The sequence below is a fragment of the Bubalus bubalis genome, chromosome 14 (assembly GCF_019923935.1).
Source record: "Bubalus bubalis isolate 160015118507 breed Murrah chromosome 14, NDDB_SH_1, whole genome shotgun sequence".
Taxonomy (NCBI): Eukaryota; Metazoa; Chordata; class Mammalia; order Artiodactyla; family Bovidae; genus Bubalus; species Bubalus bubalis.
Genome location: NC_059170.1, coordinates 57615192 through 57632676, shown reverse-complemented (window position 1 = coordinate 57632676; position 17485 = coordinate 57615192). Strand labels below are relative to the sequence as shown.

At 37.1% G+C, this 17485-nt stretch overlaps 1 protein-coding gene across 2 annotated transcripts in view; it reads left to right on the top strand.

The window, feature by feature from the left end:
- GPR158 (G protein-coupled receptor 158) overlaps positions 1-17485 on the top strand; it is a 302630-nt gene that overhangs the window by 268575 nt on the left and 16570 nt on the right. For both annotated transcript variants that reach the window (XM_044928140.2, XM_006075956.4), the window contains one exon: positions 8464-8702. In XM_044928140.2, coding sequence (XP_044784075.2) covers positions 8464-8702 — 239 coding nt within the window. The remainder of the gene's footprint in view (positions 1-8463; positions 8703-17485) is intronic.

Genomic DNA, 17485 nt, shown 5'->3' with positions numbered 1-17485 from the left:
AAAGCGCAAAAGGTAGAAAATCTTTTTATACATTTCCCCAGTGACTGATGATGTTGAGTTTATTTTTGGGTGTTTATTGGTCATTTATTTATCTCTTTAGAAATATGTCCATATTTTAATTGGGCTTTTGCGTTTTGGTGTTATATGAGTTTTTATAAATTCTAGATCTGAGGCTCTTATCAGATAAATTATTTGAAAATATTTTCTCCAAATGTGTGGATTTTCTTTTTTTACTTTCTTGATAGTGTGCTTTGGTTCACGTATTTTTCTTTTTTATTTCTATGAAGCTCAGTTTATCTGTTTTTTCTTTTGTACATATGCCTTGGTATGATATTTAAGAAACCATTGCCTAATCTCAGGTCAGAAAGATCTATACCTCTGGTTCCTTCTAAGCATTTTATAGTTTTAGTTCTTACATTTGAGTCTTTGATTCATTTGGAATTAATTTTTGTATATTATGTGAGATAGAGGTCTAAATTAATTCTTTTGCACTTGGATATATACTTGTCCTAAGGACCATTTGTTAAAAAAATTTCTTTTCTTTTTTTTGGTGGCACTGAGCAGCTTGTGGGGTATAGTTCAATCCAGGGATTGAACCCAGGATCATGGCAGTAAAAACACCAAGTCCTAACCCCTGGACAGCTAGGGAGCTCCCTTTTTTATATTTTTGTTTTTAAAGATTATTTTTTTCTTTATTGAATAATATTGGCACTGTTGTCAAAAAACCAGTTGACTGAAGATGTAGAGATTTATTTCTGGATGATCAGTTTTATTCTGTTGTTCTGTATGTCTGTCATTATGCTTGTATCACACTGCTTTGTTAAATTGACTTAAACCTGTAGATCAATTTAGGGAATATTGCCATCTTAGCAGTATTAGATCTTCCAGCCCATGAACACACTTTCCATCTCTTTAGATCTTTTAAAATTTCTTTCAGTGATGTTGTATAGATTACATCTTTTACCTTCTTGGTTAAATTTACTCCTAGGTGTTTTTTGATGCTATGGTAAGTGAAACTCTTTAGTCAGTTTCATTTTCAAGTTGCTCATTGCTTATATATAAAAATAAAACTGATTTTTAAATGTTGAACTTATATCTTACAACTTTGCTGAATTTGGTGTTTCGTTCAGATTATGTGTGTGTGTGTGCTCTTTAGAGTTTTCTATATATGAGATTGTGTCATCTACTAATAGATACAGCTTTACTTCTCCCATCCCAATATGGATTCATTTTATTTCTTTTTTTCTTGACAAATTACTCATACTAGAACTTCTGGTACAATGATGAATAGAAGTGGTGAAAACAGACATTTTTGCCTTTTTCCTGAGAGCAGAAGAAATAATCTGCAGATTCCTTCTAGCTCTATCAAATATTTGACTTGTAACAGTCTTATAACTCTTTCTTCTCCCTTATCCTATCTACTTACAATCAGGTCAAAAGAAAGGAAGGTTACTATGAGATACGAGAGCTAAAGCAGGTAATTGGAATTGATAAAATTACCTATATTGGGGAAGCTGAGTTGTGGGTTTCCTTCTTATAATAGCAGTAACTTAAAATAGTCACCACAGTCTTACTGAACTTCATGTCTCATAAATGTTAAAGTCTATTTTTGCCTAGGTGATACTGATCCTTTTAAATATATCCAGTGATTAAAAAGTAGCATATGTTACTTCTGAAAATGAAATTTTGAGAAATTGATGAAAAGCTTGATAAACATGAGGGCTTATGACCACTTAAAGCAAACTGAGAAGTAGTGACTTCAGCCTTTTTTGTGTTATTTACTATCAAGGCTCTTTTGCCAAGAATTGAGTGGCTTTATATTTATAAAAGAAAATAATCACCTCCTATCTTTCATCAGAAGCATTTATTTTCCGGAATTTCTAAGAAAGCAGTAAAATTAATAGAAATTCAAATCTAATGGAGAACTTTAAGACTTTAGGATTATTCCAATTAAGTTAGTAGAAGCTTGTATGGCTTGATTATGTACATATTCATTTCCTTGTAGTAAACAAAAAAGATGTGGTTGAATCAGAAACGCAAATATTCTGAAAGTGGAAAACTTTCTGATACTAGAGGTTTTAAATTTTGTTGTCAATGTAACAAAAACTCAAAATTGTATCTGACAGGTTAGAGCAGTCAGCCCATTGGAAAGACAGGTGCACCAGACTTAAGCCTTTGGGGAAAAAATTATTTAGAGCAGCAGCTCTCAAACTATAGCCTTCATCAGAATGTATTTAAAGGGCTTGTTAAAATACAGGTTTCTGGGCCATAACCCCCAGTGTTTCTGACATAGTAGATCTGGAGGGGACCCAAGAATTTGCATTTTTAACAAGTTTTGGGATGATGTTAATGCTACTGGTTTGGGAACCACTGGCCTAGAGCAAGTGGCATCTCAATTGAACCTTGAAGGAATATGTACGAATTGGCTAAATTAGGTATTTGTATTGATGAGGGGAGAGGGAGGGGAAGTACAGGAAAAGGAGGGCAAAGGTTCAGATAGAGGACACCGCATGTTGTTCAGAGACCTGGAGGAAGGCAAGAATGGTGAGCGATGAGCCTGCTGAAGCAAGGAGGGACCAATTTTTAAAGGCCTTTTACCACCCTAAGGTAGCTGGATTTGGGTGGAGAAGCACAGGACTGTAAATAGGAGAGAAACAGGATCAGAAGTGCAGTTAGGAATGTCGCTGTGGCTTTAACGTACAGTGTGGCCTGATGGTGGAAGAGAACAGTAAGGATACTGGTTAGGAAGCTACTAGAGGAAATAGGTTGATGACCAGGAGCTGTACAGTGGCAGTGAAAATGGAGAAAAATAGAAAGATTTGAAAGATATTCTAAGTGTTTAAGAGGTAAAAATTAAATTATTTAAAAAAAATTTTTTTTATGGCTGTGGCAGTTCTTAGTTGTGGCACGTGGACTCTTCATTGCTGTGCACTCAGTTCAGTTCAGTTCAGTCACTCAGTCGTGTCCAACTCTTTGCGACCCCATGAATCGCACCACACCAGGCCTGCCTGTCCATCACCAACACCCGGAGTTCACTCAAACTCATGTCCATTGAGTCAGTGATGCCATCCAGCCATCTCATCCTCTGTCGTCCCCTTCTCCTCCTGCCCCCAATCCCTCCCAGCATCAGGGTCTTTTCCAATGAGTCAACTCTTCGCATGAGGTGGCCAAAGTACTGGAGTTTCAGCTTCAGCATCAGTCCTTCTGATGAACATCCAGGACTGATCTCCTTTAGAATGGACTGGTTGGATCTCCTTGCAATCCAAGGCACTCTCAAGAGTCTTCTCCAACACCACACTTCAAAGCCTCAATTCTTCAGCGCTCAGCTTTCTTCACAGTCCAACTCTCCCATCCATACATGACCACTGGAAAAACCATAGCCTTGACTAGATGGACCTTTGTTGGCAAAGTAATGTCTCTGCTTTTTAATATGTTATCTAGGTTGGTCATAACTTTCCTTCCAAGGAGTAAGCATCTTTTCATTTCATGGCTGCAGTCACCATCTGCAGTGATCTTGGAGCCCCAAAAAATAAAGTCTGACACTGTTTCCACTGTTTCCCCATCTATTTGCCATGAAGTGATGGGACCAGATGCCATGATCTTAGTTTTCTGAATGTTGAGCTTTAAGCCAACTTTTCACTCTCCTCTTTCACTTTCATCAAGAGGCTTTTTAGTTCTTCTTCACTTTCTGCCATAGACTCTAATGCTGGGAGGGATTGGGGGCAGGAGGAGAAGGTGACGACAGAGGATGAGATGGCCGGATGGCATCACTGACTCGATGGGCACTAGTTGTGCACAACTAGGCTTCTCTCTAGGTGCCCTGGTTCAGTAGTTGAGGCATGCAGGTTTAGTTGCCTGGCCAGAGATTGAACCCAAGTCTCCTGCACTGCCTGGTGGATTCTTAATCATTGGACCTCTAGGGAAGTACCCAGATATTCTTAATTATGCATTTGCTATTAGGAACATAGATGGGGGAGAAGTATCAAAGTTCCTCCCTAGGTTTCTGCTTTGAATACTTATCTGGTACTGGTCATTCAGACAGGTAACACATGAGCAGTGGATTAGAGGAGACAGGAATTGAGAGAGTGATGATTTTATTTTGGGACCTGTTGATGTCCAATGGGTCACTGATTCTACAGATCTTGAGCTCAGGAGAGTGATCTCAATAAACCAAAGTTACAGATTTGAGACTCACCAACAGGTACATAACTGAAGCAGAGTCGTGGTTGAAATTTCCCAGGTATAACATGTAGAACAAAAACAAGATGACAACATTTAGGAGATCCTTGAGGAGAAGTCTTTTTTAAAAGGAAGACTGAGGCAGAGGACTCTGTGCTGGAAACTAAAAAATTGCTGACAGAGGAGTAGGATGAAAACCAAGAGAATATGACATAATAGAAGCAATCAATTAGAGGGGCTTCCTTCATGGTCCAGTGGTTAAGACTCCACCTTCCAATGCAGGGAGTGAAGGGTTCAATCCCTGGTGGGGGAGCTAAGATTCCCTGTACCTTGCTGCCAAAAAACAAAAAAACCGTAGAAGCAATATTGTAACAAATTCAATAAAGACTCAAAAAAGTATCCACCTCAAAAAAAAACTAAAGAAAAGAACAAACTAGCAATTAGATATTTGAAGAAGATAATCATATAACCTAAATATAAGCCCTTATAGTAATTTTATGAGCTCAGACAAGAAGTGTGTGGAAAGTGAAAAAGTAGAGGTAGACATATGCTGCTGCTGCTGCTGCTAAGTCGCTTCAGTCATGTCCGACTCTGTGCAACCCCATAGATGGCAGCCCACCAGGCTCCCCCATCCCTGGGATTCTCCAGGCAAGAACACTGGAGTGGGTTGCCATTTCCTTCTCCAAGTGGAAGTGAAGTCGCTCAGTCGTGTCCAACCCTCAGCGACCCCATGGACTGCAGCCTTCCAGGCTCCTCCGTCCATGGGATTTTCCAGGCAAGAGTACAGGAGTGGGGTGCCATTGCCTTCTCCTAGAGGTAGACATATAGTGACAGCCAATTCCTGGATTGCCATAGTTTTTTATTATTTCAACATGATTTCTTTATTTATTATGTACGTAAATTCTTATTTATGAATTTATCTACTATTAACGAGAACTGAATATATACTTTAAATATGCCATTTTGTATTAAATTTTGGAGATTTTTTTGTAGTCCTCATATATATTACTGTGTTCATTGAGAATAGTGAAACCTTCTCAACAGATGATAGCTTAAAGATTTATCTATAAAAAAATAGTACGAAAAGTAATCTGTGTAAGTTTAATGGTTGCACTTTTTCTACAGCTGTATTTCATATAAGTGCATGTCTAAGGATTTCACATTTAGAACTTGGTTTCTAGGCGGTGAACGCATGTAGACTAACAAAAGCTCATTTTTTTTAAAGATGTAGCAAAATTTTCTCATTTTATTTTAAGGCCGTCCTAGAAAAATATATCTTATTCCATTTTACAAAAACCAATATCCTGAAATGCTTAGACTGCAGTGCAGAGTTGTGTTACTGTATTTTCTAGTGTTTGAAAGTCAGTAAAATTGATAACAGGAGGCTCATGAGAGCTTGGCTTTGGTTTTTCCCTCTCTGGAAATGAGATTTGGGGACCTGACAATCTTGAATTCTCAGACTCTATGATAAACACCCATGGAAAACATGAAAATGTCTCATAATTTGGAAGCTAGTTTCTTGACTAAAAGATTACTCTACTGGGATCATATAGACTTCCTCTGCAAATAACAAGCTCATCTGGTTAAGAAGTAGTATATTTTAAAGATAGTTATTTTAAAAATTCACTCTTTGCTCTCTTTGAGCAAATATGTGAAAATCTTCAAGTAACAGAAAAGTTAATGACTTTCCACATCTTGGCCATAGAAAGAAAATATAAATCATAACTATTTTTCTCTGAAGCAGTGGTTCTCAACCCAGTGAAAACCCCTCGAAGTAACTTGAAAAATCCCTAGGAGTTCCTCTGGGTTAAAGAAAACTTCCCCTCTTGCCAAACATTTCCGTCCACTGTCCCTCAAAGACAACATTTCTCTGGTTTGGACTTTGTTATGTTTTTCCCTTCAGTTAGAATATCCCCTTATATCTTTTCTACTTTCCTCCATTTCTGTCAATTGATATCCGTCAAGGCGCAGACCAACTACTACCTCCCCTCTTTATCTAACTTTAAATGGAGTAAAATCTATAAAATACTGAATCACTGTGAAACTGTTAGTTTCACACCTGAGACTAATATCACAAATCAACTATACTTCAAAAAAAAGGATGAACAGTAGGTTTAATTTGGCAACAAGTACAAGTGATTCTTAACAGGCAGCACTTCAACTACCTGGAGCAGAAGTGTTTGAGGCCTATAGAGGGAGGCAATGCGTTCGCTACCAGTGCGAGTGTGTTTCACCCAGGGAATGGAGAATAACTGCTTATCTGGTGAACTACAGCTCTTCCTTGACTTACAGTAGAATTATATCCAGATAAATCCATTGTAGATTGAGAGTATCGTTAAGTTGTGAGCGCATCTAACATACCTAACATCATAGTTTAACCCAGTCTACCTTAACTGTGCTCAGAACACTTACAGTAGCCTCCGCTTCGGCCACATCATCTAACGCAAGGTCTGTTTTATAATAAAATGCTGAATAGCTCATATCATTTATTGAATACTGTACTGAAAGTGAAAAGCAAAATTATTGAATGAGTACAGAATGGTTGTAAGTGGATCAGTTGTTTAACCTTGTGATCCCGTGGCTGTCTCGGAGCTGAGGCATCAGGAGAGAGTATCGTACCACGTACCATTAGCCCAGTTAAAGATCGAAATTCAGGTTCAAAGTACAGTTTCTACTGAATGCTTATCGATTTGTGCCATCATAAAATCAAAATATCACTAAGTCGAACTGTTTTAAATTGGGGACTGTCTGTAGTTAAACGATGAGTAAAGTGATCTTTTGAATTCTTATTTTATACTAAAACCTTTCTGATGTTGTTCCACATTAAAATTGAGGATAAGTATTTTATTCAGAATTAAATAAATTCACACTGTGTGTTAGCTGAAGGACAGTGGAGTTAAAGATATGGGTTAAAGTGACAGTTGCTCGGTCATGTCCGATTCTTTGTGACCCCATGTGCTATAGCCCATCAGGCTCCTCTGTCCATGAATTCCCCAGGCAAGAATACTGGAGTGGGTTGCCATTTCCTTCTCCAGGGGATCTTCCCAACGACCCAGGGATCAAACCCAGGTCTTCTGCATTGCAGACAGATTCTTTACTGTCTGAGCCACCAGAAAACCTGGAAATATGGATAGGGGGAGGATAAATATGAACATGCTAGAAAATAACTTTCTTTACTGGATATAAGGGGGAAGAGCTATCAAAGCCCTGCATTGAGAGAAAAGATAGTAAAAAACATCTAGATTATTTCAGGTGTATAAGTTTCATTTCTGGATTTATAATGATTTTTATGAATAATTCATAAGAACATTTCATTTAATATGTTGAAAGAATGAGATGGAAGAGGAAGCAGAAAAGCTGAAAAGATGAATTAATTTAGAAATTGATTATGGATACCCTTAGAGTACCATAAACCATTATGGTAGTTTATGTCAAGTCACAACTTTGTGACCTAAGATATCAGAATGAGAGTAGGGAGTTAAAATCAGCTAAGAATATTCTGGAGATGATATTAAAGAAAGGATAGCTGGAAAGATCCCTATAGTAAGGTTGAATTTTGTCTTCACATCATTTTTAGAGATGAAACAGTTCTTAGATACCATGTAATCCAGTAGTTCTCAACCCCGGCTATGCATTTGAGTCATATATACACCAAAAAAATGAATGTAGTTCTTGTAGGTCATATCCCAATCTTCTTCTTTAATGCAATAGTCTTATTGAGGGGTATTTAAATAGTCCTCTTATTGTTTTTGTTTTTGTACTCATAATTATTTTTCATTATGTGATACAATGATGACAAAGGGAGGCTACAAAAAATTATTTTCAAAAAATACCTTTTATAACGTTCTACTATAAAGAATAACTCATTTAAGGAAGTTTTTGACTTAGTATAATGTAAAATCCAACTACCAACTTTCAGGACTATCTTTTGATCCCTTAGAAACCCAGTTTGAGCAGTGTTTCCCTATGGATCTTTCTAAGGTCCTGAGAATTTTCCTTGAAATATTAAGACATCCTCAAAAGAATTCCATCCTACACAAATCTATTGACTCACTGACCTCTAACACAGGATATGTGTTCTGCTATTGGAAGATAAAATAGAAAGAAATTCAGTAAAAATAACAAGTGACACTTTTTTTTTTTTTTTTTTTTTTTTTTAGTGTTAAAATTCTGCCTAAGTAAGCTTGGGTAGATTTAGATTTCACCAAGAAAAACCAGATATTTTAGAGTTTTACTTCCTGGGTGTTAGGTTTGCCTTCACATTTTGATGTCTTGCTCTCCCAGGGTTTTGAAGGTGTTTCTTTCACGAACAGCCCAGAGGATTCCATACATGACTGGTGGACGTGTCATGAGGATGCTGGCGGTAATACTCCTGGTAGTGTTCTGGTTTCTCGTTGGCTGGACATCATCTGTTTGCCAGAATTTGGAGAGGCAGATTTCACTCATTGGCCAAGGGCGAACGTCAGATCACCTCATCTTCAGTATGTGCCTCGTCGAGCGCTGGGATTACATGACAGCAGCCGGTACGTGGTCACTCGGTTTGTGCGGTTGTCTTCTGTTTGCCCGCTAGCATGACAACGGACTTCCTCAGAAGCCTTGCCAAACCCTTTCACAAACTCTAGAGGAATTTTACCCATTTGGTTTTGGTAAAACAATACTATGAAACGGACAATAATGATATGTGGAACGCAAACTTTTTCTGGGAGTTCCCATTATTTTTCAGAGGTATGCAGCTTTGTTCAGAAAATGTCCTTCTTTGTGCAAGAAGGAGAAACACAGTAAGTAAAGGCAGCTTCTTTATACACAGACTTTCTGCTTTCCATCCTATCAATGTGTCCCCATTTGGCTAACAGTATCGATTCTTTTGACTTATTTATTTTGGGAGAAAAAAGGAAATGTGCTGGTATTTTTAATATTGTTTGGGTCCTGTGATATATCAGACTTGGTCTCTATAGAGTGCTCTGAACAAAATTTCTAATTTATCTTTCCTTTAAAGATAATTTATTGGAAATTCTCTGGATTTCTGGTATTATACAAACACAGAACCTTGCTACTTGTGGGGAGTAAGTTATGTGACTGAGAAACTGGAGAACTTAGAAGAAGCCCATGATGAGTTGGGCCAAAAGCACAGATTATTTTTCTGGTACCTCAGTTTTTTGAAAAATGAGAAAGAGAAAATTCCATAGGAATTTTTCTGTTGTTAATATTGGGCTATTTTTATACTAAGCCTGCAAAGATACAAAAACATTTTATTATTTTGTTGTCATTCCCCTCAGTCAACCAGGGACAAATCTTAACTTTCTTTGGCAGATGTCAAAAATAAAAACATGAATTTAATTCCCATTATCTATCTCCCACATATTGGCAGTTGTTTGTGAAATGTTCACATTTAGTATTTTGCTAGAAGCTCATAAAATGTGTACATTGTTTACAATTTGAATGGAATAATATTTTTCTGAGAGGGTATTTTAGGACTCATATAAGCCTGGTATCTGTAGTAATAAAGCAATGTGGGTACATAAAGGGAATGGTTATAGCACTATAATAATATATAAAGTCAGTCATCATTATTTTGATCAATAGCAATGAAAATATCTGTAGTTCCATATCAGTAGATATCAATATCAGTATTAGAAGATAAAGCATGGGTAGGAAGCAGTTCTGATTCTGACTTTCATTTGAATGTGAAAATTAAACAAATTTTGTAGATATAAAATTTCTACTTAATACAAACCTGTAACACTAATTTACATTCTTCAATCCAAGTTGACCAAACTAAAAAAAATCGCTTCCCAATATTACTATGAAGAAAAGCACATTACATTTCTTTTATGTTTTACAAAGAATACGATATTCAAAATCCATAATGAGGCGTCATTAGGTTGGCAATGAAGAAGCAGAATAAAGCCCAAGAATTTGCTCTGTAACAGGTTCCCAGGTGATGCTTCTGCTTTTGGGTGTGAGACCACACTTTGAGAAGTACTGCTGTATGTCCTTCTCGATTCTAATGATGCCAACTCCAAAATCCCTGAATTTGGGTTGTCTGTGTGGGGCGGGTGTGGGTGTGTGTGTCTTCTAAAAGCAACCTAGATTGAACTTACTGATTCATCACATCACTTTCTGATTCTCCAAATTCCTTTAACAGATTTTCAAGACTCACAGTAAACTTAAGCAGCATTATTAATCCAGCATTATTTACAATGTATTTTAACATTACCCTCTTTTCCAGTTAGGCATTTCCTTCATGTTTCACACAGTTCCTACCCACCTCCACCACTCTCCCTATCAAAGGAAATGTTCTTTCTACCTCTTTGTAATATTCTAAATATTACCCATGCCTCAAAAAACTTCTCTTTTATAAAGATTCTCCTAGGTTCTAGTCCAAATGGTTGTCTTCCTTCATTGAACTACCACTGTACCAAGAGACTTTACCACCTAATTTTGGTTTCGATTCTCACTTATCTTTATAACCCAATAGTAAACTACCTGATGAGAGGAATAAGTCTCTTATATATTTTATATGTACCATAAGGTCTTCAGTACTAGAGACATTATAGGTATTTAGTGGATCTTGTTTATTATAGAAAATTCTTATATATAAAGAAAGTTTATGTAAAATGAACTACAGGTTACTGTCAGTTCTGTATTCATATTTATTTCTACATAGAGATCACAAATGTGACCTTCTTTAGGGTGCAAAATACTTTAAAGTAAAAGACTAATGATAAGGTATAGAGATCAAGAGGTAAGAGGAAGTTAAATGTTTGGTGATAATATTTTTATCTTTTAGTGATTATTTTTGTCCTACTGAATAATTTACTGAACTACTCATAAACTACTGAAACACCTTAGTTTCAAAATTACACTTTTCTTGCAGTGACACAGTTCTCTGAAGAAAACTCAACACACGTGATTTAACAACAGGAACAAATATTTTAAATTAAGACTATCTTGAAAACTCAAGAGACATGTGGTTGCTGTAAAATTCTTTTTCCACACTACCCTACAGTGGTTGCATTTATTTCTCTTTTGGCATGTAGCATTAGATATTCCGTATTTAACCCCTCTTAATGTTTGCTAATGTGTGCCTCTTTGCAGTTCTCTTTATATATTTCTATAAATAGCATGTTTACCATTAGATTTTTATATCTAAGCTGTTATTCAAGAATAAATTAATGTATCTTCAGTCTGCCAGAAAGAAGCATGTACTGAAAGCTAAATTATTCCCCATTTCCTAAGCAGAAATAATTCTGTGCAGGGAAAGGATGGAGATAGGCTTTACCTTGAAGCTGTTGTGAGAAATCTGTGTCAAGAAGCTGTGTATACTTATATTAGTGTCAGGAGTCAATTTCAAAAAAACCCAAAAAAGTGGTGTTAATATATTGATAAACATGGATCAGTTTTACCTGTCTGAAACTATCCGGTTTGTTTGTTTTTTTTTAATACAAATTAAAGAATCATTTGAGTGTGATACTAGTTTTTCCACTGAAGTAGAACTCTAGTTAGAAATATGAGTCATAAATTTAAGGAATGGGTCCTTCCTACTTCTTGCTCACTCCAGAACTGCCCATGTAGGTGATTTTCCTACCACAGGTGTTTCAGAGGAGGAATCAGGTATAGAAAACTACTGGGAAGAAACTTGATTCTCCTCTTGCCTTGTATATTTTAAACACAAAGGCAGACAATGTGTTCAGTAATTCAATTAGTTGTACGCCAGTGTTTAGAAAAGACTGAGAAGAATACAGTAACACCTACTGAGTTATATAGGGAAATTCTAGAATAGCAATTGTTTCTCAGGATTTAAATACTTAATTCTCCTAGAAGATTAGGCTATATTGTGACAGGTGAAATATGGTACAAGCACCCTTTAATGAGTACTGGGGAAAATAGATTAGACTTCCTTTCCATCTGACTTAGATTAATGTTCATGATTTAGGTTCATTTACATGCATCTTTTTTTATTCTAATGTACTGTATGCCTTAATCCTGCTGCATCATTTGTTACAATTTTTTAAATGTATTTTTAATTTTCAGTCAAAGAAATGAAAGCTTGACTGCATTGACAGGCTTGAGCTATGTCATGAGAAACTTCACACATACTTTTTTTTGGGGTGGGGGGAGGGTTGTTTGTTTTTTATGTTGTTTTATTTATTTTTAAGTTTTTTAATTTTATACTGCACTTTATTGAATCATAATCTGCGAACTTGTAATATATTTAAACATAATGACTTGATATATGATACATTGTGAAATGATTCCCCCAGTCAAGTTAATTAACATATTCATCAACTCACATAGTTTCCTGGGGGAGGTGTGTGTGTATGTGTAAGAATGCTTAAAATCCATTCTCTTAGCAAATTTCAAGTATAGTTACTGTGCTGTACATTAGATCCTCAAAATGTATCCATCTTTTAACAACATCTGTAGCCTTTGACCAATCTCTCCTTATCCCCACAACTTCAGCCCCTGTCAATCACCATTGTACTGTTTCTATGTGTGCGATGTGGTTTTGTTTTGTTGCGTTGTGTTTAGATTCTATATATGATACAGACATACTTTTTGAAGGTCTTTTTCATAGTTTCTTGAATGAGTGAAGTAGAGATTATTTTCTTTGTTTATCTACATATTACGTCTTCTGAACAATGTTTTATTTCTTTGAAGAGTAGTTGTGATGCTGAAGGGCTGAGAGAAAGGATAAATTAATTTTGTTCCTTCATTTTATCCTTGCTGCTGCTACTGCTAAGTTGCTTCAGTCGTGTCCGACTCTGTGCAACCCCAGAGACGGCAGCCCACCAGGCTCCCCCGTCCCTGGGATTCTCCAGGCAAGAACACTGGAGTGGGTTGCCATTTCCTTCTCCAATGCATGAAAGTGAAAAGTGAAAGTGAAGTCGCTCAGTAGTGTCAGACTCTTAGCAACCCCATGGACTGCAGCCTACCAGGCTCCTCCGTCCATGGGATTTTTCAGGCAAGAGTACTGGAGTGGGATGCCATTGCCTTCTCAGTCATTTTATCCTTACAATGCCATTTTTCTTTTTAGAAGTGAAGACATTTTGGGATGGGGTCTTGGGGCAGTGCCTAAAAGACATGGAGCAGGAGTAATTAAGATATCTGTAGGGATCATAGCTTGTAAGGAGCTTCAGCTCCCCCGTGGAACCGTTGGATTCTAAAGGGTGAAAAATTAAGATGGGGAAAAAAGGTTTTGTTGCTTCAGTAGATAGCCTATAGATTAACTCTGTTGTCAAAAGATTTTGGCAGCTCTTTTACTCGTACTAAGATGACTATCATAGTTTAAAAACAAGCTGCTAACCCATATGGACTGCAAATTCCAGCCTGTTTTACCCCCATTCCACTCCGATGTCTGCAGTAACTGTGGCGAACAGAGCCTTCTTCTGAGGTTTAAGTATGGAGGAATAGGAAGGCTTGTGAGTTTTCCTGTTTGAGCTCACTGAGACCCATTCCCCACAGTAGTCAAAACCAATGTCTATGCCTCTAGTAATAAAGCAAAAGAAAGCCTCCATCGAAGGATATAATTTAGAGAACACTGGTCAGGAGAACCAGGAGACCTGGGATCCAGACTCTGTTCATGGTGAGTCAGCAGGGGTGGAGCCAGGTTCTCAGTGGGCGTGTCCATGGGCGTGTCCTACGGCTCAGCTCTGCCAATGCCTTCCTTACTGCTCCCAGGAGCTGAGAAGGGGCAGGCATTCCCGGCCAGCAGAGTCCTAGTTGTGAACTCCCAGCAACATCCATCTTCTCCATGCTTCTTAGATGAACACACTGATTTTATGACAAACAGAATTCCTGCAACTCACCAACCACCCACTTCATGGCCACATCCACACTCTCAAAAATGTACCCCCAAGGCCACGTGATCTCACAAAGTCAATCCTCCCTTTAAAATTCTACCAGAAGTATCCTTTTCATTGTTTTCACCACTGTAAATCTCACACCTATCTTAATTTAAATCAAAGAAAAGACAAATAAGCCTCCAGAATATAAAGGTTTCTGTCTGCAGCCAAACCGTGGAATGCTGAAATTTGAGTTGTTTTCAAGCATTTTTTAGTTGTTTGACTTAATGATAACTTCTGTGCAGTCCACCATATTATTAGAATAAAATGGAGTAAGTTTACTTTGTAAATTTTCTAAGTGGATAGGATTTAGAGAAAAACAGAAGACGACATTAAAAGAAACACTTGGAAAAGGAAAGCTAAATGTTTCAATTATATATTTAGTTGTGCCATGTAAAAATAATTTTTAAATGTGCTAAGAAGCATAAGGGCTCCCCTGGTGGCTCAGAGGGTAAAGAATCTGTCTGCAGTGTGGGAGACCTGGGTTCAATCCAGGTTCAATCCTGGGTTCAAGGTTGGGGATATCTGCTAGAGGAGAGCATGGCAACCCACTTCAGTATTCTTGCCTGGAGAATCCCCATGGACAGAGGAACCTGGTGGGCTACAATCCTGTGGTCACAAGAGTCAGACACAACTGAGTGAAGAAGCACACAAGAAGCATAGAACATTGTTAATACAAAATGCCTTTGCAGCATGGCAAAGCAGAAGATCACAGCTTGAGAGTCGTTTGTACTTTGAGGTTGCTTTTCTCCAGCCCTTGTAGGTGTTCTAAGATCACCAACCTAGGACATCTTCAGTGTCAAAAAACTAATATTATTTCTCACTCCTTTGCTTGACCCAGGCCTCTGGAAAGATAACTTGAAATTACTTTCATTATGGTGTATTAATTTTTTAAAGGCTATTGTAGTTAACTTTTAAATGAAATGTTATTCCTTATAGATTAAAAATGGAATACCTCAGTTTTCTGAAAGCCCTATTTGAATATTTAAATATAAATACAATTCCCTTTTTAAGTATACCCATGCCTCCCATCAATCGTTTGCCACCAGAAATTATTTTCTAAAGCAGAAGCAAAACATATATTTCAACCCCCATGAAACAGCACTGCAAAAATTGGTAACATCTGCATATTTTCTTTACTGATTGCAATGTTAGTCTGAAGTTAATTATATGAAACTGACTTTTTTTCCCTCAGCTCAACTTTTATAAATCACATTTAGTTTAATTGGTACTTTGAATAATAAATTGTTTTTCTGCTGGGGCATATTGTTTGATATTGCTAATGAAATTATTTTAATGTTCATCTTAGCTGTTTGGAGGAATCTTATTTTGTCTTATATTTTTAAATGTAATTCTCCATTGTAGCACACTAATTAACTTGATAACTACTTTCCTTTAAAAAAAAAAAGTGTTCAGTATAAAATTATATAAAAACACTGCTATAAGTGGCCAGGAGATAATGTTTTCATAATTCAGCTTTATGTGGATCCTTCAACCAAAGCACATTTTTGCGCTAGTATTATTTAATAATATTTTGTATTCATCATTCTTGAGTGTCAAGTACCACACACTTAGTGGCCCATCAATAAGTATCATTTGCCTTTATTAATCATAATGCCAGTATGATCTTTAAATTGTGTATATAGATGTTAGATGGATCTAGACATCCATCAGTGTTAAGTGGAGTGGCAAGGTAACAGAAAGCCTATATCTCTTAAATACATGAAACTGATATCATTTATATTCATTCATTTCAACAAATATTTATTAAATCTTATCTGATGCTGGGAGGGATTGAGGGCAGGAGGAGAAGGGGACAACAGAGGAGGAGATGGCTGGATGGCATCACTGACTTGATGGACATGAGTCTGAGTGAACTCCGGGAGTTGGTGATGGATAGCGAGGCCTGGCGTGCTGCAATTCATGGGGTTGCAAAGAGTCAGACACGACTGAGCGACTGAACTGAACTGAACTGATTCATGTGTGATCAGTATCCTTGCTATCATCTTTGTGGGCAAAGGTAGAAAAAATAATTGAAAGACTTAGTTCTTGTCCTGATAAATATCATCACAGTCAGGGCTCAAGACTCCATAAACAGTTTTCTCCCAGTTATATATTGTGTGGCAAGTTATTCTCTGAGTTGTCTGGTATAGATAGTTAAAAACTGTAAGAGATTAGAGAAAGGAAACTTCAGTGTAAGTTAGAATCATGGCTGGGGACCTAGGGATGGAGGTGGGACCTGAATCGAACATCGAAAGATTGGTTAATATTTGGAAGTGTGGATGAGAGGAGATTTTGTGTGTTAGTAATAGCATAAACAAAGACTCAGAAGCAAGAATCTTTGGAGTGTTCAGAGGACAGTGAATCTTCCTGGGTCAGCTCAGTTCATGTTGGGGAACTCTGGGAGTTCATGTTGGTTGTATGACATGAGGTCATAGAGGGCCAAGCACTTATAAAATAATAATGAACTGCTGAAGATTTCTAAATGAAGATACAAGCAGTTCCTCACAAGACCTCACCTAAGGGTCAGAGACTAGACAGGAAATCAAGGTCTAAGAACTACAAGAGCACAGAAGAATAGGCCAAGCAATGGGGCAGCCAACAGGAAGCCCTGGGGGGTAAGAAAGTCTTGAAACTTTCTGACAAGAAAGTTATCAAAGTCTTGAAACATGTCTGCCCTGGCAGGAACCCCTGTAGTCTTCCTTTGGGAACAGAAATTAATTCCACAGTCCTAAGTAGGTATGAATGGATCTTCTAAGGGAAATATTAATACGAATCAGTGAACCCAAATGGAGATCTGGACAAATCCTGATATGATCAAAGTGGAGTTTTAGAATAATGAACTTGTCGCTGTTATAGAGAATGAATTAATATAGGGTCAATCCAGGTTTAGATGGGCAGTTGATAAATAAGGAGTAAACTTATAGGAACTTAGGCAAAGATTGTAATTGTGGGCATTGAGAGAAGTGATACATACAAAAAATAAGTCTAGGTAGAAATGTATCAGTGAAAGGTGGCTCTGAGATTTCAAACCTAAGTGAAGAGGCAATAGTAATACCATGGACAGAAGTACAAGCCTTAGGGAAGGAAGCTTTCCATGAAGATCTTTTCCGAATCCAGTAAGCTTGGCTAGGAAGAACATTCACAGACATGGCCAGTGGCCAACATACAGAATAATCAAGACCTCCACTCTCATATCATGGAGATCTTTGAGTGAGGTTTATTTTCTCTTTGGCTTTTGACCATATCAGAGTTTTTGAATAACTCTTGAAAAATGTGTTTACTTAGGGCTTATTGTTTAAATACTGGTAGAAATATGCTGAAACTTTAGCAGGTAAAACACCTGGGCATATGGAACTGGAAATCAGTATTTCAGTATGCAAGTAGATTACCTCTAGGTAACGCATTTTGTGAAATGTTTTTGCTAACTAGAACTTTCTTTTTGTTAATCAGGTATTATT